Source organism: Cricetulus griseus, chromosome 2, assembly GCF_003668045.3.
Source record: "Cricetulus griseus strain 17A/GY chromosome 2, alternate assembly CriGri-PICRH-1.0, whole genome shotgun sequence".
Classification (NCBI taxonomy): domain Eukaryota; kingdom Metazoa; phylum Chordata; class Mammalia; order Rodentia; family Cricetidae; genus Cricetulus; species Cricetulus griseus.
This window is the reverse complement of record NC_048595.1, coordinates 37,072,861-37,099,033: the sequence shown is the minus strand read 5'-3', so window position 1 is coordinate 37,099,033 and position 26,173 is coordinate 37,072,861. Positions and strand designations below refer to the sequence as shown.

Genomic DNA, 26,173 nt, shown 5'->3' with positions numbered 1-26,173 from the left:
ACCAACCACAGTTTCCCCTCCTTTCTCTCCTGCCCACCCTCTATCCCCTCTACTCCTCTATCTCCATTCAGAAAAGGGCAGATCTCCTATAGGCACTAAAGCATGGCACATCAAGGCACACATGGCACATGAGGTCAGACTGAACTCCTCCCACTGCATCAAGGCTGGGCTAGGTAATCCAGTATGGGGAACAGGTTCCTCCAGCTAAGTGCCAAGTCAGATCTCACAGCTAGGAGCCTTACAAATAGACCATGTTATACACTGTCACACACATGCAAAGGGCCTAAGTTGGTCCCATGCAGGCTGTCTAACTGTTGGTTCAGAGTCCATGAGCTCCCATGAGCTCAGGTCAGCTGTATTTGTGAGTTTCCCCTGGCTCTTACTCCCAGAGCTCAGCCCAGTGCTTGGCTGTGGATCTCTTCATCTGCCTCCAACCGTTATTGGATAAAGGCTCTCTGATGGCAATTAGGGGAGTCACCAATCTGATTACAGTAGATGGAAAGTTCAGACACCCTCTCCACTATTGCTAGGTTTCTTATCTGGGGTCATCCTTGTGGATTACTGGGAGTTTCTCTGGCACCAAGTTTCTCCCTAACCCTGAAATGAGCCCCCCCCCATCAAGACATCTCTTTTGATACTCTCTCCCTCCATCCAGTCCCAACCCACCTCCTGGGTCAAGCCCACCTAACCAGCTCCCTCAAGTTCCCATCCTCCCCAATCCCCTTAACCCTTCCTACCCCCAGTTTACCCAGGAGATCTCTTCTATTTTTCCCCTCCCCGTGAAATCCATGCATCCCTCTGTGGGTCCTCTTTGTTATCTAGCCTCTCGGGCTGTGGATTGTAGATTGGTTATCCTATCCTTTACTCCTAATATCCACTTACCAGTGACCATATTTGTCTTTCTGGGTCTGGGTTACCTCACTCAGAATCATTTTTTTCTAGTTCCATTCATTTGCCTGAAAATTTCATGATGTCATTATTTCTTACCACTGAGTAGTACTCCATTATATAAATATACCACATTTCTCTTATCCATTCTTCTGTCAAATAAATAAATAATATATCACCATAGACCATTTTTCCTGGTAAACTAACACTGACCTAAGAAAATTATCTGTAGCTGTTAGGTACTAAATTATATGTTTGAGTATTTACTAAATGACATCACTTTTCAGAAAAGAAAAAACAATCCTGGTTTGCTGAAGGTTTTTCTTGTCGCCTCTTCTACTCTTTAGATCTCCCCAAAAAGTATCTCCTGGGAAATTACCAATAAATAAGCATGATGCTAACTTTGAAGATGAGGATCTTTCTCCAAGACCAATTCCCAGTCCTCACCCAGTGAGTGAAAAGGTAGTGCTCTTAAAATGAACTCACTTTCAGCTAGAAGTCTTACATAGTAAAGCGCTTAAATACCACCTCATATTTGTATAAGAATCCTTCTAGCCAGTATAGCTTTATGTAGGAATATATGTATGTATCTCATATGTGCATATAATTGATAGTGTATACGTATGTTCACATATAGGTAAGAAAATACACATAAGTATAAGGAAACTGAGGTTTCTGTCGGTTAGCTGTTCACAGTCACACAACTAGTAAGCAGTACAACCGGGATTCCAGTTCTGGGGCTTTAGCTTCAGAATTCGGTGCTTCCAGCAATCATGTGGACTCAGCATTCTGTCACTGCACCTGGTTTTGTTAGTATACTCAGAGAAAACATTTGTGCTTATATTTAGAGGTTAGTTGCCAATAACTTTGCTTGTCATACTTTTTTTTTATTGTTACCAGCTAGTGAGATATTTTAGAAATGTTTACCTTAAGTGGACTTAATTGAAAGGAAAAGAAATGGAAAAGATTTTTTAAAATTAATTTGGTTCACAATCCTCCACCACCCATACTGTTGGGTGTTTTAAATTTCTTCCAGAGCATCTCTTTCTCTCTCTTTTTAAAAAAGATTTGTTTAGTTAATGTGCACTGGTATATAGTCTCTGTGAGGGTATTAGATTCCCTGGAACTGGAGTTACAGACAGTTGCAAGCTGCCATGTGGCTGTTGGGAACTGAACCTGTGTCCTCTGGAAGAGCAGCCAGTGCTCTTAACCACTGAGCCATCTCTCCAGCCCTTCATCTCTTTCTCTTAACCCTCCAGCTTAAAATTTGTATTGAAATCTCCAGCACTGCTTTTAAAAAAAAAAAAATTATAGTATAAAAGATTTTATGTTCGCTACCATCTCTTTTATTTAGTAAAAATAAAAGAAATAGCTGAGTAACTTTAGTGGAGAACTATCCTGAAGTATTTATTGGAGTAGTTTTTTGTTTGTTTGGTTTTGGTTTTTCAAGACAGAGTTTCTCTGTGTAGCCTGTCTCCTGGAACTTGCTTTGTAGACCAGGTTGGCCTTGAACTCAGAGATCCACCTGCCTCTGCCTCCCAAGTGCTGGGATTAAAGGCATGTGCCACCACTGCTTGTCAGAGTGTTATTTCTTTACGGAATATTAACATGGGCTGCTGTATTTGTTGAAGCATTCTGCCTGGTAAACTTTTTGGCAGAGTGAAGGTAAGAAACTGTAGTATAATGCACTTTCTCTCTTTTTTTGTAATCTAGACAATGTCAATCAGTGTCAAAATAAAAGGAGTTCCATTTTAAATAAATAAGTCTTGGAGCCTGGGGTGAAGTGGCAGAGGTGGCACATGCCTTTAATTCCAGCGGGAGGCAGAGACAAGCAGATCTCTGAGTTTGAGGCCAGCCTGGTCTACAGAGTGAGTGCCAGGACAGCCAAGACTATGTAGAGAGATCTAGTGTCTTACTTAGGGTTTTTATTGCTGTGAAGAGACACCATGACCAAGGTAACTCTTCTAAGGAAAACATTTAATTGGGGTGGCTCACTTATAGTTTCAGAGGTTCACTCCATTATTATCATAGCAGGGAGCATGGTGGCATGCAGGCTGACTTTGTGCTGGCTGCATCTTGGCTTGCAGGGAACAGGAAGTTGACTGTGACACTGAGTGGTGTATCCTGAGCATAGGAAACCTCAAAGCTCACCTCCACAGTGACACACTTCTTCCGACAAGGCCATACATACTCCAACACAGCCACACCTCCTAATAGTGCCACTCGCTATGAGATTATGGGGGCCAAGTACATTCAGACTACCATATCTAATCTCACAAATCTAAATGAGTTGGAGGAATATTAACCATATTTGAGGGCAACCTTGTTTACTGTGCTCACAGTTATATTTCTACTGCCTGCCATGTACCCAGAAATATTTGTTGATGGCCCAAATAATGGAACAAATCTTAGTACGTAATTGAATATTATTTGGGAAATACTTGTCTAAGGAAAACAGAACAAATAAGTTTGCTAAGAATTTCCACTTTAAAAAAAAAAAAAAGAATTTCCACTTTACTTCCATTTATAGATTTCTAAGATCCAGCCATCTGTCCCTGAACTTTCGCTTGTGTTGGACAGCAACTTCACAGACTCAAGTAATCAGTCTAACCCGTTGGAAATGGAAAACCCTGTGCTGATGAAGCAATCCAAGCCTGATCTTTGTGATGACAAACACAGCACCGAAGCTGACGTTGGGGAGCCTGCCCTGACAGGGATACCAAATAAGTTAAGCCAGGACACTGCTTTGAGACATTGCAGAGGGAAGCAGTCACCTACCTGTAAGAAAGAAAGGCCCCATTTCAGGAACACTAATGCTAAACCACTTCTTAATGCACCTTTTCCTGATGTATCTGAGACACTTCAAGCAGTTTCTACTGGGAGCATGCAAAAGGAAGACCACCCTGTGAGACCTTCCTCACTGAATTCGAGGCAGCCCTCACTTGCTCCGCAAGCCCACCCACACAATTTTGTTTTTTCGCCCCATAATTCAGCAAGACCAATGGAGCTTCAAGGTCCTATTCCTTCACTAACCCCTTACTATTCCACAAACACCTGCAACTGTTGTCACCATCATGGCCATGTTCAGTATAGTACAATAAATTCTTGGCAGGGAAATATGGTAGGCTCCCTTCAAGACCTCCGGAATGAAGCCCTTCCAAAACATGCATTATTTCACTCAAGTGGCTGTCTTTGTCATAATGACATCTACTCTTCGAGTAGCCCAGTGGCCATGAAACCTCAGGGAGGCAGGAGTGGCTATTCCTCCCGCAGTAGTGGAGAGCCATCCCTTTCACATATGGACTCGTGTGTACCACAGACTTGTGCTATGTGCATGCACACACCCAGCACGGTACCTGACAATGGCATGATGGGACTATCTCCTGATGCATATCGCTTTGTCACAGAGCAAGACAGGCAGCTGAGACTACTTCAGGCACAGGTTTGTGTGGAGCTTTCTTGGTACTCTTAAATTCTTAATATATTTCCTTAATATCTGGCAACTCTCTACAGTGATTATGCTTTATAGCACTGTAGAATACTAGAACCAGAAAGGCTTTAGAAGCTGAATTCTAGTCCCCCTTGTTTTACAGATAAAGTGAAGAGAAAATAATTTTAACCAGCTCCATTTTGCTGGTTAGTAGGGCTAGTACCAGGGAGCAAGTCTTTTGTGAATCCTAACCTATAACACATTTGCATTTCCTTTCTGTGTTCTATAAACCTTTATATATAGCTAAGTACAAAGGCTGACATGTCTCTCATCCTTAGCCAGTGAGTCTTTTTGTTTGTTTCTTTGTTTGTTTGTTTGTTTGTTTGTTTCTCCTTTGGTTTTTCGAGACAGGATTTCTCTGTCCCATTACAGGTGCACATCACATCTGGCTCTTACTTGGGTCCTCATGTTTGCATGGCAAATACTTTACCAGCTAAAGTATTCCCCGGCCCCAGATAATTTTCTGACATTCCCATTGTGAGTGTGTATAGAACTTTATTATATTGGGTCATTTTCTAAGAGTACATATGGGCGTTCTAATTGTTTTGTTCTGTTCTGTCAACACTTTAAACTTCTGTCTATTGCAATCAGTGTACCAGTGGACATCCCTATACTTGTAGGGTTTTTTTTTTTTTTTCAGTGCATTTAATTTTATGTATTTTTTTTAGAATTTTTTGCATCTTTCAGTTGTAGACTTTAATAGTCGAACCATCTTTTCAGCCCACTTACATGCATTTTTATTCACATTTAATTTTTTTTATTATATTGTATTGTGTGTGTTCATGTTGACCATAGCATGCATGTGGAGGTCAAGAGTTTAAAGAGTCATTTCTCTCCTTTCACCATGTGGGTCCTGGCGATCAAACTTGGGTCATGAGGCTTGGTGGCAAGCACCTTAACCCACAGAGCCATCTCACAGGCCCTCCAGAAGTAAATTATGAAGTCAAAGGAAATGTTTATCTAGAAAGTTCCAAGATACCCAGCCTTGGGCTGGGTTGTAGCTCAGAGGTGGGGCACTTGCCAGGTATACAAAATGGTACCCAAACTTTCTCCTCCTCTAGTATTTTTGGTGTGATACTTAATGGAGTAGGCAAATGTATTGGACGGACAGATTCCTTAGATTGTAATCCAGTTTCCAGCCGATATAGATTATGTAGGCATGGAAATCGATAATTATATTAGTACACTAAAATGTGTTGGGCTAGCTAATAGTTGGGCTAGCATAATAGTATCATTTACAGGGAAATAGAAATCAAAATATCTCGGGGGAAAAAACAAAAATAATCAACAGCAAAACAAACAGAGGGGGATGTTCCTCACTCCAGTATATATTCAAGAAAAATCCAAAGCCCTGTACACATGCTGCTGTGGTGGCACCGCCAGGAGATGCAGGGAAAGGAGACTCAAGCTGGGAGCCAGCCTGAGCAATAGAGCGAGGCTTAGGTCAGCTGGGACTACTTAGCAAGACCCCATCTTAAAACAAGAAGACAAAATCAAAATCAAACAAAAATCCTGTGTGTAAATGTCCATATCAACATTCTCAATAGGCCAAGTTATAAACAGCCTGATTGTCCATCAGCTTGATAGATGGATAAACTCAGTAAGCATATCTGTACAGTGGAATACTTAGCAGTCAAAAGCATTGATAAATGCTATAGTTAATCTTCAGAAGCTTTATGTAAAGAGAAAGAAGCCAGACATAAGACTTAGTTCTGTCTATGAAATGTCCATGTCTATGAAATGTCCAGAACTAGCAAACGCATAGAGTGTGTTGGTGGGTACAAAGGGCAGGAGAGGGGTGGTAAGGAGTGGCCGTGAGTGATATAGAGGCCTTTAGGGTTTGAAATGTTCTGGAATTAATAGTGATTATTGTTTCATATTTTGTGAATATACTATCACCTTCAGAATTGGTGAATTCTAAAGTATGTAAATTACATCTCTGTTTGAAAAGGAGAAGGGAAGGCTCTTGATGTTAGTTCCTCAGTTTTGTTACTGGTCATATAATCTCAACAGGTAACTGTAATGTTTCAAGTTTCTCACATGTAAAATCAATTTTAATAGTAATCTCTTTGTAGAATTGTAAAATTCATACATAAAATCTGTGCTATAGGGCTGGAGAGATGGTTCAGTGATTAAGAGCACTGGCCACTCCTCTGAAGGACCCAGGTTCAATTCCCAGTATCCACATGGTAGCTCATAGCCATGTTAATAGCTTGTAACTCAAGCCTTGGGGAATCCAGTGCCCTCTTCTGGCCTCCATGGACACCAGTGTAGCCAAACAAGCAATTTTTAACAAAAATTTATAAAAAGAATTACTGTTGTTTATTTTTTTTAACTCTTTGGGGGGCCCTGCCACCTGGCTTCCAAATAAATCACACACACACACAAACACACACACACACACACACACACACACACACACACACACACACACACACACACACACACACACACATACACACTTATTTTTAGTTATAAATGCCCAGCCTTAACTTGGCTGATTTCTAGCCAACTTTTCTTAAATTATCCCATCTACTTTTTTGCCTCTGGGCTTTTTCCTTTTCTTACTTCTGTGTATGTTGCTTTTACCCTTACTTCATGGCTGGCTGGATGACTGACCCCTGATGTCCTCCCTTTGTTCTGTTGCTGCTCCTTTTTCTTTTTCTCAGATTTCTCCTCCTATTTATTCTCTGTGCCTGCCAGCCCCACTTTTCCTTTCTCCTGCATTGCTATTGGCCATTCAGCTCTTTATTAGACCATTAGGTGTTTCAGACAGTCGAAGAACCACTGCTTCACAGAGTTAAACAAATGCAGCATAAACAAAGGCAACACATCTTTACATCGTTAAACAAATCAGGGCCTTGGGAAGTTAACTTCTCAGAGAGAGGCTGACAAGCCAGGCCCACAGGAGGCTATCTCAACACAAGAGTGATATGGACCAGACCAGGAAGAATATAGTCAATGGAAGTCCAGGGTGCAGCTTAGTGTGTGGGAGACTCTGGGTTCTCATGCAGAAGAAAACATGAAGGAGGGAGGGAAGGAGAGAGAAAGAGAGAGAGAGAGACAGAGAGAGAGAGAGAGAGAGAGAGAGAGAGAGAGAGAGAGAGAGAGAGAATTCATTCATTCCACTATGGATTGAGCTCACATCAAGCCATCTGTGTGGATCTGACCATAAAGCAGGTATGAAAATCTATGCATTAAAAATTGGAACATAATTGAAGGTAAAATAGTAAAGGAGTGCCCCAGGTCAGACAGAATGTGGGGACTGATAGTCTAGCCAAGACCTAATGGAAGAGTGGGAAGAGAGCAGGTAAAGAGGCAGGAAGAACAGCATTGAGCAGCATAGCATGTGCAAGGATGCGGAGGTAGAGAAGGGTGGTGAGCACCACAGAGGCAGCAAGTCCTGTGACCCCCCCAACTTGGCCTTGTCACTACATGCAGGCCATGGCAGCTGCCACCTGCTGCTTCATGCTTAACACATCTTAAAATAATATCCTACAACAAAGAATCTTGTGTAAAATGCTCAATGTTTGGTACATGAAGCTCAGGGTATGCCTCTGTCTCCATTCTTAATTTATAAGTGAAGTAAGACTAAATGCATTGGTGTGAAGTATTTGAATAGAAAGTATGACTTGAAGCCATTCAGACTTTTCTGCATAAGTGTCAATTTATGGTTACTAATCTAACCACCTGTATGTTTCACTTTTAAATTTATACATAATGAAAGTGAATCTTAGTAACTAAGGATAATGGCTTTCTGTACTAAATAAGTCTCGTGGTATGATTTAATTGTATTGTGAGAAAATGTAAGTTAAAAGTCATCTCTGTAATAACTAGAGTAATTGTAATTTGTTACTAAACTCTGCTACCAGTTTTGTTGATTGCTTCCTTGTCTGTTTAATGTATGTTTTTAATTGATGCAGATTCAGCGCTTATTGGAAGCACAGTCTCTAAATCCTGGCTCCCCTAAGACAACTACTGTGGAAGACACTGTGAAAGCGGCAAAACAAGTGGAGCTGGTTTCCATGGAAGCACAGTCTTCGCCTGGCTTGCACATGAGAAATAGTGTAAGCATTGCTGTGAGCACAGGTAACTAATTTTCAATCGTAAGAAATTAGTTTTTAATGCAACTCACATTTGCTTTTTGAAAGAAAGGAATGGAGTGGGGGATAAGGAGATGGCTTAGTACAGTGCCTGCCTGCCACACACCGTAAGGATCTGAGTTCAGATCTGCAGCCCCATGTAAAAAGCCAGGTGCAGTAATGTGCATCTGTAATCCTAGTCCTGGGAAGACTAACATAGGAGGATTTCCTGGGGCTCTCCGGCTAGTGAGTCTTGCCCAGCCAGTGAGCTGTAGGCTCAGTTCTCAAAATATAGGGTGGAGAGTGGTAGAGAAAGACACCTGACTATATGTATATGACTATACACTCTGCTATCCATATGTATTTGTACATGTATGTTCACATGTGCATTCAGACAGAACACACACCAAAGTGTAGTGTTTTTCTGTCTTATAAATTTCTGTATTCACTATATTGTAGTTTTGTTTGGTTGGTTGTTTGCTTGGTTTTGTTTTGGTTTTCCCAAGACAGGATTTCTTTGTATATCCCTGGCTGTCCAAGAACATTCTGTAAACCAGGCTGGCCTCGAATGCACAAAAATCCACTTGCCTCTGCCTCCTGAGTGCTGGGATTAAAGGCATGGGCTACCGCTGCTGCCCAGTTCCAAAACAAATTATTAATAGTCATTTGAATTAAGAGATTCTTAGAAGCATATTTATTTCATATATTTTCTCTAAAGGTATAGAGTCAGCAGGACCTATTGCAAGTTTTTGTAAAGTTATTTTTTTTCTAAAATATATGAATGCAAAGTTAAACCATTATTGATTTATTCTCATAAAGTCACTCAAAATAGAAAATGTTTTCATGTGGTGCATGCCTGTAGTCCCAGTAATCTGTAGAGTCTTGAGTTTGTGGCCAGGTTGGACTCTACACCTTGTCTCAAAAACAAAATAAAAGAAAAAGAAGAAAGAAATCATTTCAACTTATATTTTTTGCTTCTTCAAACCATTACACTGACAGTGTTTCCTGGGTTGGAAAATGTACATAGGTCATGGTACAAGAAATTAGTTGAGGTAGTGTATAGATGGGTGTCTTATTTTTGTAAATCTATTTTTCTTTTAGATATATGTGTAGGAGTTTTTTGTTTTGTTTTTACCTGCATATATGTATGGATGTTCACCAGCTATATGTCTGATGCTAGCAGAGGTCAGAAGATGTCGTTAGATCCTATGGAGCTGGCGTTAAGGAAGGTTGTGGATCACCATTTGAGTGCTGGGAACCAATCCCAGGTCTTTTGCAAGAAGAAGTGCACTTAACCAGTGAGCCTTCTTTCCAGCCGCAATTTTTTCTTATGTGTAATGGAAAAGGTGTGACTAGCATATCAAACCTATGACTTCACCTATGAAGCTGGGTAAAATAAAGTGAGTTTATGTAACAGAGTATAAATAAATAGTATGTAGATTGGCTCTGAAAGCATGTACAAATGGCTCATTACATTGGAGAAGCATTGGATTTTTGTTTTTGGTTCTTAAGGTGCGTTTGTGTTTTATGCATATGTGTACAGGTGTGCTGAACCTTGTAGGTCTGAATAGATGTAAGAAGTTGACATCTATCTGTCTCTGCTTTATTTTTTGTGACAGTCTTTTTTGCTGTTTCATCTAGGCTGCTGGCCAGCAGGTGGCATTTACATGGGCGCTAGGGATCTAAAAAGCAGTTCACACATTGAGCTGTCTCTTTATCCCCAAAGCCCTTGATTTTTTAGATACCTGCCCTGTGCACCTCTAACAAGGTTTCTTAGAACACTCTACTTAAGAATCAAAACCAGAGAACCTATACATTTACAGATCTTTGAAATGTTTTTTTTTTTTTTGCATGTATATTTTTTTTCTCCTTAGATATTTCCATTTTATTTTGAGGCAGACTCCCACTAATGTAACCCAGATTGGCCTTGACTTGAACTCGATTCATATCCCAGGCTGCCCTCCCATTCAAGATCCCCCTGCCTTAGCTTCTTGAGTGGTGGAGTTATGGGCATGCTCTTGAACAGCAGGACATAGGATGTCCCCTTTCCCTTTGTCACTGGTTTTCTCTCTTCCTGCCTTTTACCTGTTTCTCTTTGTGGCATTTTTTTAAAGGTAATTTGAAACAGTGTAACTTTGTTAAGATGATGTAGATGGTCTTTACAAGCTCTTTTGTTTATTCTCTTTATAGTTGAGTCTTTGTTCTAGTATCTGAACTCTTTTAACATCTAGGTGCTAGCTTGTTTTGGAATGCAGCATGTGATGATCAAGAGCCTGACTCACAGCTAAAACAAGATGATACCAAGATTTCCAGTGAAGACATGAATTTTTCTGTTGATATTAATAATGAAGTGGCAAGTCCTCCAGGTAGTGCATCTTCATTAAAAGCGGTTGACATTCCCAGTTTTGAAGAAAGCAATCTTGCTGTGGAAGAATTTAATCATCCACTTCCTGAATCCAAGTAAGAGCCTTTGGTCACTGGTTCACCCTACTTTTTTTTTTTTTTTAACATTTTCTTTCTTTGCAGTGCTAAGGATTGAATATATTTTATATTTGGGAGCTGTGTTTTGTTTTGTTTTTGGGGGTGTTGTTTGTTGTTTTTTTTTAGACTGGGTCTCTATGCAGCCCTGGCTGTCCTGGATCTCCCTATGTATAGGCTGGCCTTGAACTCACAGAGATCTGCCTGCTTCTGCCTCCTGAGTGCTGGGATTAAAGGTGCATGCCCTTTGCCTAGTTTAGAATGTGATTTTTACATTTATACACATAGTATAGAATAACTAAATCTGGCAATCAAAATTATATCTTCATATACTTTTTGTGGTGAAAACGTTTAAGATCTGCTCTGTAATTCTGAAATACATTGTGTGCTATTATTACAGTCACCAATGTGTACATTTTCTTCCTCTTTGAGATATTGATATACTTACTGCATTTTCATTGATGTCTTTTTATAGCAAGTGTCAGATTCTGATGAGTCAGGGTTCCAGATGACAGTGCAATTAGATTTGAAAGAGACAACTTTAATACTTACCTACAAAATACATTTTTATATGTTAGCCTCAAAGTCATAGGAGATGAGCTGACTAAATACAGAAACAAAATTGACAAAATAGTAAATTTTGGAACATTGGATGTGGTGTTTTGTTAAACAATTTTCACATATGTTTGAAGTTTTTCCATTAAGGAGTTTTCTATTAATGATTCCAATGTCATTTAAATCCTCAGTAAATTTGGCAAAATTTAGCAAGTGTTCTTTGAAATAATTTTCTCAGATTTAAAAGCCTTGTGATACTAATTGCTATTTTAAATTATTGATTATATAATAGTTAGACAATGAGAATGTACCTCTAAAAAGCTAAGAGAAACACATTTTTAAAATTTTATAATACTGTTTTAATCACAGATTCAATTAAATGTTCATACCGGTACCAGTTTATTTAAAAACATCTCCCCAGCAAAATTGAGTTCCTGGAACAGGGTGATGATCATATTTATTTCTCTATCTTTGACATAGTTTCTCCCCACATTAGCTCATTCATTCATTCATTCATTCAGACAGTCCAACTGTCCTAGAACTTGATATGTAGCACAAGCTGACTTTGAACTCGTGATCCTCCTGAGGGCTGATATTATAGCTATGCACTACCATGTCCAGCTCATGTTAGCTTCTGTTTACTAACAGAAAGAGCCCCAGGTCTGTATATATTTTATTTAGAATAATGTCAGAAACTCAAAAAGAACTAACCACGATTTACCTTTTATCTTCCTTGAATTAATTCTCTTTTTAAATTAATTTTTGAGTGTGAATGTTTTACCTGCATGTGTATCTGTGCACCATGTGTTTGCCCAGGTTAGAAAAAGGGCCATTGGGTGTCCTGGAACTTAAGTTACAGATGATTGTGTGATGTCATGTGGGTGCTGGGAACCAAACCCAGGTCCCCTGGAAGAGCAGCCAGTGCTCTTAACCACTGAGCTATCTCTTCAGCCCCTTCCTTGACTTAATTATGTAAACTAAAGAATACTTTCTAGAATTAAGGTTTTCAAATCTGTGAAAATCTCCAATCCTTTGTTGGTTTTTAACTTCAGAAAAGGACCTAATTTAACTGATAGAATGAAGCTAATTACTTTTTCAGAACAATTAATCAGGTTTATTGATTGTAACACCTAACAAAACTTAGATCTAGTCCCTTTTTTCCAGCATATAATTTATTGATTTATAATCAATACTATCTCTAGGCCAGATGTGGTGGCACTTAGAATATGGAGGCAGGACAGTCATGAGTATGAGGCCAGCACAAACTCTATAAAAAGACCCTGTCCTAAAAAAAACTCATTTCCAGATCTGAGCACAGTGGGTTTGGTGCTTCTCTGCACCCTGGCTGACTGCTGACTCATGCTGTGGCTTTTTCACTGCTGAGTATTCACCGGTGGCACTTAGCTCCCCGTGCTCTGGTCCCCCTTGGGCATCTGCTAGATCAGTCTTTGTGTGTTGGTGCAGTCTCTGAAGATAAGTTTATTGGCTTTGCAGCTTAATTGGTTATTGACTACTCTTTGCCAGTGGAAAGTGATGGCATAAGGCATCTGTAGGGACCCTGTTTAAAGCACTTTTTAAGAAGCTGTGCTTTGGATATACTAACATACCGGAATCATCATTTACATTTTTGTTTTAATCTTACTTTTTTTTTTTGAGGTTTAAAATCTTTCATGTCATCTTTTCCAGCTTTGTTTTTATTTATTAGTTTAGACACCTAGATAAATCTTTTTAAATTCTTGAGCACATAGTTCTACCAAGTGATTATGAGCACACTCTTTAGCTCAAGCTTCCACTTTGAGTCATGACAACATGGCCATGAACTGCTCTCACAACCTCTAGTTGACTGTTTTCTCACCTGTAAGATGGGAGTAATAAAGGTGCCTATTTCTGAGATTATTGTGAGAATTAAAGGTGGATATGTGTAAAATGGTCAGAACAGTGTCTGTAGCTCTATAGCAGCGTTTAGTGGAAAGTTCGTACTGAGAAGCTGTTATGAGAAGTTACGTGGCTCACTATTTCACTTCTCAAAGTTGCCCCGTTGCTGTGGGCCTTTGGTGATTCTGACACATATGGCCATGCTCAGCTGCTCACCTGAGGCAAGTGGGACACAGTGGCACAGAGAACTTGAGCTCATGAGTGGGCTTTGTCCTTCTGATTTTCTTCACCCTGAACCCCAGCTGATTGGAGTGTGCGGTCCACATTCAAGGCAGCTCTTCTCTCAGCTGCTGTTCCTCTCTGAGAATGTCCTCACAGACACACCTAGAAATGTGCTTTAGGAATCTCCTAGGGGTCCCCCAGGCCAATTGGCAGGCAAAACTGTTTATCAGCACAGTGATAGCTGGTATGGCCTCTCCCTAAGAATAAAAGCAGTATGGCCCCAGGTATCCTAGAAAGGACAATTTAAGCCCAGGCCATCTTTGAGCTTGTGGCAAATGTGAGCCACCGTGCCTGGCTTTTGGATGACAGTGGTTTTGGGGTTTGGGGGTTTAGTTTGGTTTTTTGAGGCAGGGTTTCTCTGTATAGCCCTGGCTGGCCTAGAACTCAATTACAGACCAGACTGGCCTTGAACTCAGACATCCACTGGGATTAAAGGCATGTACTACCATGCCCAGCCTTATCTTCATCATTTTTAAGAGTTTAGTGTTTTAATGTTCAATGCTGAGAACACCACTGCACACATGATGCAAAACGACAAGTATATTTAGGGTCATTTCGAAATCAAATCTTCCAATACATTGCAATCCAAAAATATACTGATTTAATACTTAACCCGTTGAAGAAGGATAATAAGAAAATATTAAAAGTCTTTGTTTAAATCATTATGTTTCTATAAGAAAACTTTGTATATACAATATGAACACTAGTTCATAGCATAAAGTAATCTTGAATCTGAGCCACAGCATTTTCAACAATTTCCATTGAAGTATCAAGGTGTGATGAGTGCACAATGCAAAGTGTGTGTGCTGTGTGTTCAGAACAAAGGCTTCAGTGAAGTCATGTGATGTAGTATAGACAGACACTGCCAGAAACCACTCGAATTTATCTTGGGATGATTGTTAGCAGCCTGGAACTTAAGATCCTCCTAAGTGATGAGACTACACCCATTGCCGTTGGAGAGATGCTGAGTAGTTAATGCTCAGCATCTAGAGGATCTGAATTTGGTTCCCAGTACCCATGTCAGGAGGTTCACAACGGCCTGTAACTCTAGTCCCACGAGTACCCAAGGCCTCTTACGTCCACAGGTGTCCACACACACGTGCACATAACAACATACACATATACACATAATGTAAAAATAAATCTTTGGTGGCTCAGGGGTTAACAGCACTAACTGTTTTTGCAGAGGACCCTGGTTCCTTTCTGAGTTCAGACATCTAACAAACACCCAGAATTCCAGTTCCATGGGTCCTGACTTCTTCGGGCCTCATTGGGTCCCTGCATGCACATGGTGTATATAAATAAACTTACACAGGCACACAAACACATAAATAACTAAAAGATTTCAGTCATTTGTCACCATATCTGGCCACTTTTCTCTATTTTCTACAAGAGCTACAGATTACTATTTTAACAAGAAATGAGCTTATAATGCTGCTTTCCCGGTCATATTTTTTTTTTGTTATTTTGAAAGTGATAAATGCTCTAAATAAAGTTGAAAAAAATAAAAGTATAAAGAAAAATACCATTAGCTAAATAATGTTGATTAATAATTGTGGCTTGTGAACCTTGAATTGGCAAGGATCAATTCTATTTTAAAACTTGAAGTGAGCAAAGTGTGTGTGTGTGTGTGTGTGTGTGTGTGTGTGTATGTGTGTGTGTTTATTTTCGTTTTCTGAGCCAGGGTTTCTCTGTGTAGCTTTGGAACCTGTCCTGGCACTAGCTCTGAGGACCAGGCTGGCCTCAAACTCACATAGATCTGCCTGCCTCTGCTTCCCAAGTGCTAGGTGGAATTAAAGGCATGCACCACCACCACCACCTGGCCCACTAATATATATTTAAAATGTTTAGATATACTAAAAGGTTTTGCTGCACCAAATGTAGACCATATCACCTTGTTTCTAGCCTTTGATGAAAGTCATCTTAAATGGGACAACAGAAAACTTAGTAAGTTAACAACAGATAACTTAATAAAACAGTACTTTGGTCTGGCTTATGAGCAGCCTGTCCAGATGGTATTTATTTGCCTTGCTAACAGTTGAAAATGCAGCCAGGTAGTGGTGGGAATGGTGGTGAACACCTTTAATGCCAATACTCAGGAGACAGAGGCAGACAGCCTGATCTACAGAGTGAGTTCCAGGGCTACACAGAGAGATCCTGTCTCGGGGGTGGGGGTGGAGTGGGAGTGGTGTTGAATATGAAAAACAAGTGCTGCTTTGATCTTCCTACTTTCTTCCAAAATTACTGCATTTCACATATATGTTAAAAGTGTTTTGATAACTGATGCTAATCCTGCATGTCCTTTCAAGCAGCTCTGAAGAGCAGAGAAAAGAACCTGATGTGCCTGTGTTCTTCCCAAATGCTTTGCTGGCTGAGAGTGTGAGCATGCGTTTACAAACTGAGCCAACAGAGGGAGCCAGTAACAGCACTGAATCATCAGAGGAACCAAAAGTTGAGCCTTACTGGCCAGCAGATAACCAGAAAATTTACCAGGACTTGTTGGTGAGTAAGTGTAGACCATGTTCTCTTTTGTGAGGTGGTTATTTAATATAGGGAATACTAGTTAAGCTTTCTAGTCATCAAATTCTTAGCCAGAACAAACAATATTTATCTTAAAAAATACAAATGTTACTATTCTGCCAAATTTATTCTATAGTTGGAAGTTTTTGGGTGGGGAAGCAACTTGAATTTGTGAGGAATTTGAAAATAGAATATTTATGATATCATTAACTGATTTCAGTTCAGGTAGGCAGATAATTAATAAACATTTACTTATTTTAAGAAAGGAGACTAGCCAGGCAGTGGTGGCACACACCTTTATTCCCAGCTCTCAGGAGGCAGAGACAGGTGGATCTCTGTGAGTTCAAGGCCAGCCTGGTCTACAAAGCTATACAGAGAAACTCTGTCTCTGAAGCATCCAAAAAAAAAGGAAGAGAGAGGAGGGGGGGGGGGCTGGAGAGATGGCTCAGAGGTTAAGAACACTGACTGACTGCTCTTCCAGAGGTCCTGAGTTCAATTCCCAGCAACCACATGGTGGCTCACAACCATCCGTTATGAGATCTGGTGCCCTCTTCTGGTGTGCAGATATACATGGAAGCAGAGTGTTGTATACATAATAAATAAATACATAAAATCTTTTTAAAAAAGAAAAGAGAAAGAGAAAGAAAAGAGACTAAGCTAAGTAGATAATCTAGCAGTGACTATGGCTGTCTGTGCCTTTGAGAACAGAGGAGAAATTCTAACATGGACACCAGTGACAAACATGACAGGTTGTAGTAAAGCAAAAAACACAGAATGAATAGAATAGTTCTTCTTGGCTAACTTAGAATGTGAGTGGGTTCTTAAGGGTCACTTCTGTCCAACTGGAAGACGTGGCATGTTTTGTTTCCCTATTTGCAGTTGATGATTAATTAAACATGTATGAAAGGAATTCTGTATATTCATCAGCAAACAGTATTTGTTACTTGCCTGCTAGGTCCTAGACTAGTCCTGGCTTGTATGCTCCGGAAGTAAAATATTGCTGAATGTCATGAATTCAGAGTAGCTAAAGTCAATGATGTTTTATAAAATGTGAAAAAGAGCCTAATTACAAAAATAAAGTTTGTTTTATAAGCTGAAGAGACATATTGCCAAGTTGCAAATGCATGATTTAAGTATGTTAGTAATTTTTTTATTTTTGCCTTTTGTTTTGTGGCCAGAGGACAGGGTTTTACTATATACTGCAAGCTGGCCTTGAACTTATGACTACTATCTCAGCCTCCTGTTACTTGTTTAATATTTTTATTTTATTCTTTAAGAATTTCATACAAACTGCCAGGTGATGGTGGCACACACCTTTAATCCCAGCACTCGGGAGGCAGAGGCTGGTGGATCTCTGTGAGTTTGAGACTAGCCTGGTCTACGAGAGCTAGTTCGTGGACAGCCTCCAAAGCCACAGAGAAACCCTGTCTCAAAAAAAAAAAAAAAAAAAAAGAATTTCATACAAATCAAGCATGGTGGCACATGCCTTTAATCTTAGCACTTGGGAGGCAGAGTCAGGTGAATAGATCTCTGTGAGTTTAAGGCCATCCTGGTCAATATAATAAGTTCCAGGACAACCAGAGTTATATAGTTATCTTAACAAAACAAATAAATAAAGAACTTCATATAGGTTCATGTTCATCCCTCCCTTCTACATCTGCTGGCTTGTATGCTCCGGAAGTAAAATTTGTAAGTGGCATCTTCTCTTTCCTGTAGGGTCTGATGAAATCATTAGTATGGGCTTCTATTTAAAGTAAGCAGTAAGCCAGCTATGGTGGCTCATTCCTCTAATCCTAGCATTCAGTGGGCAGAAAAGGGGTGTATCTCTGAGCTCAAGGTGGGCCTTGAAATTTTTTCTCCAGAGAGATGGGGAGGAAAAAAGGAAAAGACAAAGAAACCTGTGTAATTGAAGTATACTAGATACTTTATAGAATTTGACAAGATAACATTTAGCCTTCCTTGTGGCATTATCCTAAAACCTAGAAGTTGAGGACTAGAAACGGGACTTGGCAGTTCAGAAAGCTTGCTCTCTAAGAGCACCCAGGTCAGGTGGCTCACAACCACTTAACACTCCACCTTTGAAGGCACCCACATGCACACAGACTTAATAAATAATGAGTAAATCTTTTTTTAAAAAGACCTTAAGATTGTTAGTGACTTTTAAAAATGCATTCTTTTTCTTTCCATAGGGTAAAGTGAACCAACTACTAAATAACTCCTCCCAAGAGATTGATCAACCACCTACCAAAGCAGTAGGTATCAACCATGAGTGCACCAAAACCCCAAATATTCACCATGTAAGGAAAAAAAAGCACAACCCAGGACTGGTAGACAAAGATTGTGTACTCAGTGCAACTATTAAACAGCTGAGGAGCCTGGGAGTGAAAATCGATTCTCCCACTAAAGTGAAGAAAAACGCACAGAAAGTGGATCATGCCAGGTACTTTAAGTTTCATTTTAAAAGATGAAAAAATGGAAGGTATGTTTCAGCACTCCTGAAAGGTGTGTGCCAGCACCTCAGGCCCGCTGATTTGTCATTTACTGAGAGCCTGCTGTGAGTAGAATGCAAATGCCATCTTTACATTTTCCAGTCTTCTAGGGAAATGAGGTGTAACACGAGTAATAAAAACCCAGAGACAGCTTCAAGCTGAAGATCAGAAAAGCAAAGCAGCTAGCCAGTAGCTCTTACCTCTACCAAGGCTGAAACGGAAGTCCTGTCTTCCCTGACTGGAAACTAAATCTCTCCCTGTCCCCAACATGACTGGAGACTGATTGCTTCATGAGACTATTTGGTTCTTCTTTTTATACCTATCAGATCCTGGGATTAAAGGTGTGGGATCCCAAGTGCTGAGATCTCCTTTGTGTGAGCTGTTTCTCTTTTAGACTGGATCAATTTCATGTAGCTCAGTGTGGCCTTGAACTAACAAAGCTCTATCTGCCTGTTTTCTGAATTCTGGTATTAAAGGTGTGTGCTACCACTGACTAGCTCCCTGGCTAGCAACTCTGGCTGCTGAGATTGAAGATGTGTATCACCACTGCCTGACTTCTATAACTAACTAGTTTGGCTGGCCTTGCTTTTCTGATCTTCAGGCAATCTTTATTAAATCATAAATTATATATCCCTACAATGAGGTTACATAGAAAAGTTACCTGAGGATGGTTGCTCTATTGATTTATTCTTTTATTGGAATCTTTCCTAGATAAAGTTGCCAACAAAATACTGGAAAAGAGAAAATGAGTTTTATTGGCAGTGTCTGAAAGTTTCCTTGGAGGTAGTGGAGATGTACCAGTTCCCAGTGTTCAGTGACACACTCTGTTGTTAGAAAGCACAGGCATTTCTTCTGGCTGTGTGCAGCCAACTGTTAGAACTTTCTGCTTAGATTCCTCTTTACCAAAGACAACCTCAGCATATATACACCTGTTAAAAAGAAGATATGTTCCAGGCTTTTTCTTGGGCCACCAACCAGCTCCTAAGTCGTGACAGGGAGACTTATTAGTTATGAATGCTCAGCCTTATCTTATGCTTGTCCCACTCACTCTTATAACTTAAATTAACCTGTTTCTCTTCACTTACGTTTTTTGCCTTGGAGCTTTTTATCTTTCTTTCATTCTGTATCGCTCACTCTGTGTCTGACTGGGCAGCTGCCTGGCTGGCTGGCCCCGGGTGTCTCCCTTTCTTTCTCCCTCATTCTGTCTCGTTCTCTCCTCCTACTTATTCTCTTTACCTACCAGCTCCACCTATCTGTCTACTGCCTAGCTATTTGCCATTCAGCTTTTTATTTGGCCAATCAGGTGCCTTAGATAGGCAAGGTAAAACAGCAACACATACTCACATAGTTGAACAAATACAGCATAAACAAATGTAATATATCTTTTTCTAGTTAAAATAATAGTCTACAACAGGATAAAATCTGGAAATTATTGAGCTAGTAAGTTTTCTGATAATTGCTTTTGTTATTAGAATACTAACAAGATTTAACAGGCAATATAAGATAAAATATAAAAGCTCCCCCCATTCCTTCAAACTCTTCCATCTGTCTCATGGTTAATTTTATCATTTCTTTTGTATTCTTCTAGAAAAGTTATTTGGGTGGGGGCTGGGAACTGAACTGAGTCCTTGGAAGAATAGTAAATGTTCTTGTCCACTGAGCCATCTCCCCAGACCCTTCCTTATGCTTCTGATAGCTGTATAGTATTCTGTTGTACCCATGCACTATAATATTTTGAACCCTCATTCTCTCTCACTGAACTTTTAGGCCAAATCTCTTATGTACTATTTAAGTCAATACTAAGCAAATGTCATTATGCAAGTACTTAGTTCAAATTAAAGTTATATTAGGTGTTTTATCATTGCTTGCCAAATACTTATACTCATTTTAATTCTCATCATTATTACAGGAGAATGAGGCTAACATTTTTGAAGGTTTTCATTTAAAAAACAAACAAATATTCATTTATTTATTTGCTCGTTCTCTCTTCCCCACTTTGTGTGTGTGGGGGGGGCATGGGTGTTGGTGTATACGTGATTGGGGAAAAGCTTGGAGTCAGTTGTCTTCTACTTCCATGTGGTCATTAGGTTCAGTAGCAAGTGCCTTTACCAACAGAGCCATCTCAAAGGCCCTGACAGTTTTATTTCTGAACTGAAAGATAGAGACCCTGTGACATCTGTGATCATGTGGTGGTTTCTCCAGTTCCAGGAGACCCAGTGCTCTCTTCCGGCCTTTGGGTACCAGGCACATATGTGATGCACATATATACACAAAGGCAAAACATTCATACACATAAAATTAAAATAAATCTTTAAGAAAAGATTGAGAAAGAAGTACATAACTACATATACCTATTGGAATTCACAAGTTCCCCATGCTTTCTATGTAGAACCGTGTTTATTTGAGCATCTCATTATATAGTCCAGGTTCAATATTCTCTTGCCTCAGCCTCTTCCTGATTACAGGCATGATTAAGACTCCCATTGGGAAGTAACTATTAGATAATGCAACAATGTATTTTCTCTCTCTTTTTTTCCTTTCCTTCCTCCCTCCCTCCCTCCCTTCTTTCTTCTCTTTCTTGCTTCCTGTTTTGTTATGCCTTTTGACAGGTTCTTGTGTAGCCCAAGCCAAGCCCAGTTGGTCTTGAACTGATTACCCTCCCTCAGCCTCCTGAGGTCTGGGATAGCAGGTCTGCTGCACCACACCTAGCTTGGTAATGTGTTTCTTCACGATGGCCAGCCTACAAGTATGCTGTCGTTGTAAAACATTGAAACTAGCAAGTCAATCATTTAGTCTGTGTATACCAGTTACCTCCCGGTTATAATGTATACTCTGAATGTGTGTCTGTCCATGAGGACTTAAGTCTGAGTAGTCAGTTAAGAAGCCCCAGTAAGCTTAAAGCTGAAAGCTTTGTTACTTTTGAAGAATGAAACTTACTACTTAAAATAAGGTTAAAAGCTACCTTGCTTTTTGTTTCTTGCAGTGTTTTGGCATGCATCAGCCCAGAAGCAGTGATCTCTGGATTAAACTACATGTCATTCGCTAATGTTGGCATGAGCGGCTTAAGTCCCACTGGTGTGGATTTGAGCATGGAGGCAAATGCTATAGCTCTGAAATACTTGAATGAAAATCAGCTGTCACAACTGTCTCGCGCTCGATCAAACCAAAATAACTGTGACTCATCTTTTGGCCTTCTCCATATTAATTCAGACAGAAGCACGGTGGGGCTTAGCTTAGTTTCACCAAGCAACATGTCATTTGCAACCAAAAAATACATGAAGAGATACGGGCTCTTAGAAAGCAATGACAATAGTGAGGATGAAGAGTCTCCTGGCCATGCAGATAGTGAGATTGACTGGGAGTTGACTAGAAACCCTGCATGCAGACCTGTGCAATTTGATCATCAGAAAGCGCCTTCTCACAATGCCTATGAAACATCTCAGTGTTCTGACTGTGGCTCTGAGGACATGCACACAGATATGCCAGTGTTGAGAAACATCACAAATGAAGCTGTCCAGCCAAGAGCTGCAAAGCAGTTGAATGAAGACCCTGCTTTTTCATTAAGGAATCTTAAACCAGATGCTGCAGTGAGCCTCCGAACTGGAAAAGCAGAGTTCACTCAACATCCTGAGAAGGAAAATGAAAGTGACACTGCAATTTTTCCTGGACCCCTGCAGCCTCCTGAGACTTTAAAGCAAATGAGTAGCATGCATTCTGTGGGTACCTTCTTAGATGTGAATCGTCTCAGACAGTTACCGAAGTTATTTTAACTCTTTACTCCTGCTTTGTGATGTGAGGACTAGGTGGGTACTGATGGCACTTAAGGAAGCCAGACCTTTGGGATCACTTTTTGTTTGTTTGGTTTTCAAAACAGGGTTTCTCTGTATAGCCCTGGCTGTCCTGGAACTCACTCTGTAGACCAGGCTGGCCTCTAACTCACAGAGTTCTGTCTGCTTCTGTTTCCCCAGTGTAAGGTAGGATTAAAGGCATGCACCACCATTGCCTGGCCGTGACCTTTGGAATTTCTAATAACTGTAAGAGTCTGTTTCCTATTAGCAGCTAATTCCAGTAGCATTGGTCAGCAGGTGACCCAGTTAGGAAATGGCTGGTTAGTGGGAAGCTGGGTTCGTTCTGCATCTCTGAGCCTAAAACAGAAGTAAAATAACCCTAAAATGAGGATTGCAGCAAATCAAGTTCAAGTGTACTCTCTGTACCCCAGGACCTCTAATGTACTAATGAGATCCATTACTGAGCCCCACCTACATTCTCAACTAGGTTTTTTGAGACACGGTCTCAGTATGTAGCCAGGCTGGCTTCAGATTTCTCCTCCTGTCTTCTGAGTCTGTCTCAGGTATGCACTTCACCCAGTGTCTCCCAAAGACAATTTCTTACGTGATCATAGTAAGTTATAAAACCAAGAAATTACATTAGACACAATACTGAGTAAACCACAGAACTTTTCATTGCCTTTGGTTGTTATTTGGTGGGAAGAGGCAGTGCTGAGGGTTGAACCCAGGACCTCACACCAAGGGTTCTAGCACTGAACTTTATACTTCAGTCCATGAGGTGTGCCATTGATTTGTATTTTGTGCGTATAGATGCATGAAATTATATCACATAGCTTCCACTAACCTAAAACACATCCTCCAGTCCCTGATCTTCTTATCATCACTGGAATGTTTTGTAATCATTTAAAAAATGTTTCATAAACAGAACTGTACTTTTTAAATGTCTTTTTTTTAAATTTAGCATTATACCTTTTGAAATTTACTGCCTTTCTCCAAATAATGTCCTGAGATCTATCTAAGTGTTGAGTGTGTCAGTAATTCTTTACTTCCTCCTCTCCCAAGTTGTTACTTCTAAATATAAAAGAAAAATATCCTCATTCACTTTAAAGATGAAGGTTTCTGCTGAAGTTAAAATGTTGTCACTGGGCAGTGGTCAAGCACACCCTTAATCCCAGCACTCTGGAGGGAGAGGCTGGTGGATCTCCGTGAGTTTAAGACCAGCGTGGTCTATAGAGCCAGTAACAGGACAGCCACAGTTATACAGAGAAACCCTGTCTCAGGGGAAAAAAAAAAAAAAGTGTGGTTGTCTTGTATTAAAATTTGGCTTGTAAAGTGAAAGAAACGTACATTTGTTCTCTGAATGTTTTTTTAATCCAGCTGTGGCTTCCTAAGACAGTACTAATAGAGAACTGTTGCTGGCTAACAGGGCCAAGGAGCCAGGGACCAGTTGGCACCTTGTTCCCTCCCTACATTGCTGCAATTTCAAGTCACAATTAGACATAAGTGACAACGATGTTTCCCTCTGTTTCTACTTGCAGTTTCTAGTAAGTAATAGAATTGTCAATGCTCTTTTTAAACTGAGCCCTCTGAGTTTCACCCCAAAGTGAATGTGGGTGCCATTTGTATTGCACTTTGAAAACAGTATATTAAGCCAGATGTGGTGGCCCATGTCTTTAATCCCAGATTTGGGAGGCAAAGGCAAGCAGATCTCTCTATATGTTCTATGCCAGCCTTATCTATAGAGCAAGCCCCAGGACAGCCAGAGCTACAAAGAGAGACCTTGTCTCAAGAAAAAAGAACAGAAAATATTAAGTGGATTAACCAACAGCCTCAACAACTCTTACTGTGAATCTCATTTTTTATGGGAACTATACAAGCAGACTGAGGAAGAATTTATAATTTCATCACCTGATCGAATGTTTCTGTTAAGATGTTGAAGAAGTTTTCAAAACCGAGTTTAGACCACAGGTTAATTCCACAAAACATCTCTTTCTACTTAGTGCTTGCTAAGAAGGACCATCAATAAAGTCTACACTAGAAAGTTCTAGAAGTGCTTTACTGTGGGAAGTTAGTTGTCCTTGGGTATCTTTGGCAGAAGCATTAGTACAGGGGAAACTGAAGTAAAGACTGGAAATGTTTGCCTGTCGAGTGGCATTTCTCAGAATTTCTATCTCCAAATCTCATGTCATGTTGGAATTTTAAAAATATGGTAGAATTTAGATTATCCAGCTTCTGGAAATGAACTCTGAGTTCTGGCCCATTGTCCCTCCTCAAATGTCCCCCCCTCAACTTCTTTTTTTTTTTTTTAATTTATTTTTGTTTTATGTATGTTGGTGTTGGGTCCCCTGGAACTGGAATTACAGACAGTCATGAGCTGCCATGTGGGTGCTGGGAATTGAACCCAGGTCCTCTGGAAGAGCAGTCAGTGCTCTTAACCGCTGAGCCATCTCTCCAGCCCCCTCCCTCAACTTCTTAAGAGCCCTGCTTGTTGATTATAAACTGTTCTTTTCACTTGTCTTCATCACCCTATCCAGTGCTCAGCCCATGGAAGAAGGTGTGGACATGTTAAATATGTCTCATAAAAGCTACAAAGACTGTTTTTGTTTTTTCAAGACAGGGTTTCTCTGTGTAGCCCTGGCTGTCCTGGAACTTGCTTTGTAGACCAAGTGGCTGGCCTCAAAGTCGAGAGGTCTGCCTCCCTATGCTTTCCAAGGTCTGAGATTAAAGGAGTGCACCACCACCACCCAGAAAAGCTGCAAAGATTCTATAGAAAAGTGGTGGTGGCGGCACTTGCCTTTAACCCCAGCACTCAGGAGGCAGAAACAGGTTGATCTCTGAGTTTCAAGGCCAGCCTGGTCTACAGAGCGAGTTCCAGGACAGCCTCTAAAGCTACAGAGAAACCCTGTTTCAAAAAAATAAAAAAGACAAAAGTTATAACAGAGTATATGATGAAAAGCCACTGTGACAGTGTCTATCTCTGTGTAACAGCCCTGGCTGCCCTGGAACTCACATTGTAGACTAGGCTGGCCATGAATTCACAGAGATCCACCTGCTGAGTGCTAGGATTAAAGATGTGTGCCACCAAGGCACTGCATGCTGATAGTGTCTCTCTTTTTTAGGACTTGCTATGTGCTCATGGCACTGCACCAAGCACTTAGCACACACTAGTTCTTTGAAGCTTCCTGGCTTCAAGAATGAGATAATCCCATTTACCAATGTAAATTACTGTCAGAGATGTGGGTGTTCTGAAACCATGGAGAAAGAAAGCATCCCTGAGGCCAGAGAAAGAGCTACTACTAAAGGGATCTGGAGTTGGATTCAGATACTACTGTCATAACCCTGCACTGTCCAAACTATCCCACCCTGCTTTCCTTTCAGGAGGATTTCTTACCCTTTAGCCAAGACCAGTAACCACCATTTACTGAGTGCCCTGAAGGAGGCACCCCCGGTTTTGGTCAAGGGTTCCACTAATGACTACACAGTGTTGAGCTAGCACTGAGCCTGTTGCAGGGGTCCCAGATTAGCAGAGTCTGTGCACTATCCCTGCTTTCCAGGTGTTGCACACAAAGGCAGGAACTTTACTAGTCTCCCAGATTGAGGGACCTTTATATTTTACTAGTCTCCCAGATTGAGGGACCTTTATATCTACGCAGTCAGTCTCAGGACACTACCTGGAACTTAGCCTTCCTGCTTTCAAAGTGTTTTCCCAGGTATTTCCCCCAAACC

At 40.4% G+C, this 26,173-nt stretch overlaps 1 protein-coding gene across 5 annotated transcripts in view; it reads left to right on the top strand.

The window, feature by feature from the left end:
* The window catches only part of Stil (STIL centriolar assembly protein), a 45,328-nt gene extending 20,837 nt beyond the window's left edge, over positions 1–24,491 (top strand). For 2 of the 5 annotated variants that reach the window (XM_027402485.2, XM_027402486.2), the window contains 7 exons: positions 1,236–1,350; positions 3,419–4,330; positions 8,302–8,467; positions 10,692–10,920; positions 15,960–16,152; positions 18,360–18,610; positions 21,643–24,491. In XM_027402485.2, the coding sequence (XP_027258286.1) occupies positions 1,236–1,350; positions 3,419–4,330; positions 8,302–8,467; positions 10,692–10,920; positions 15,960–16,152; positions 18,360–18,610; positions 21,643–22,429 (2,653 nt within the window). In that variant the 3' untranslated portion in view covers positions 22,430–24,491. The remainder of the gene's footprint in view (positions 1–1,235; positions 1,351–3,418; positions 4,331–8,301; positions 8,468–10,691; positions 10,921–15,959; positions 16,153–18,359; positions 18,611–21,642) is intronic. The other 3 variants (XM_027402488.2, XM_027402487.2, XM_027402489.2) reach the window with 3 other exon arrangements.
* The last annotated feature ends 1,682 nt before the right edge of the window (positions 24,492–26,173 follow it).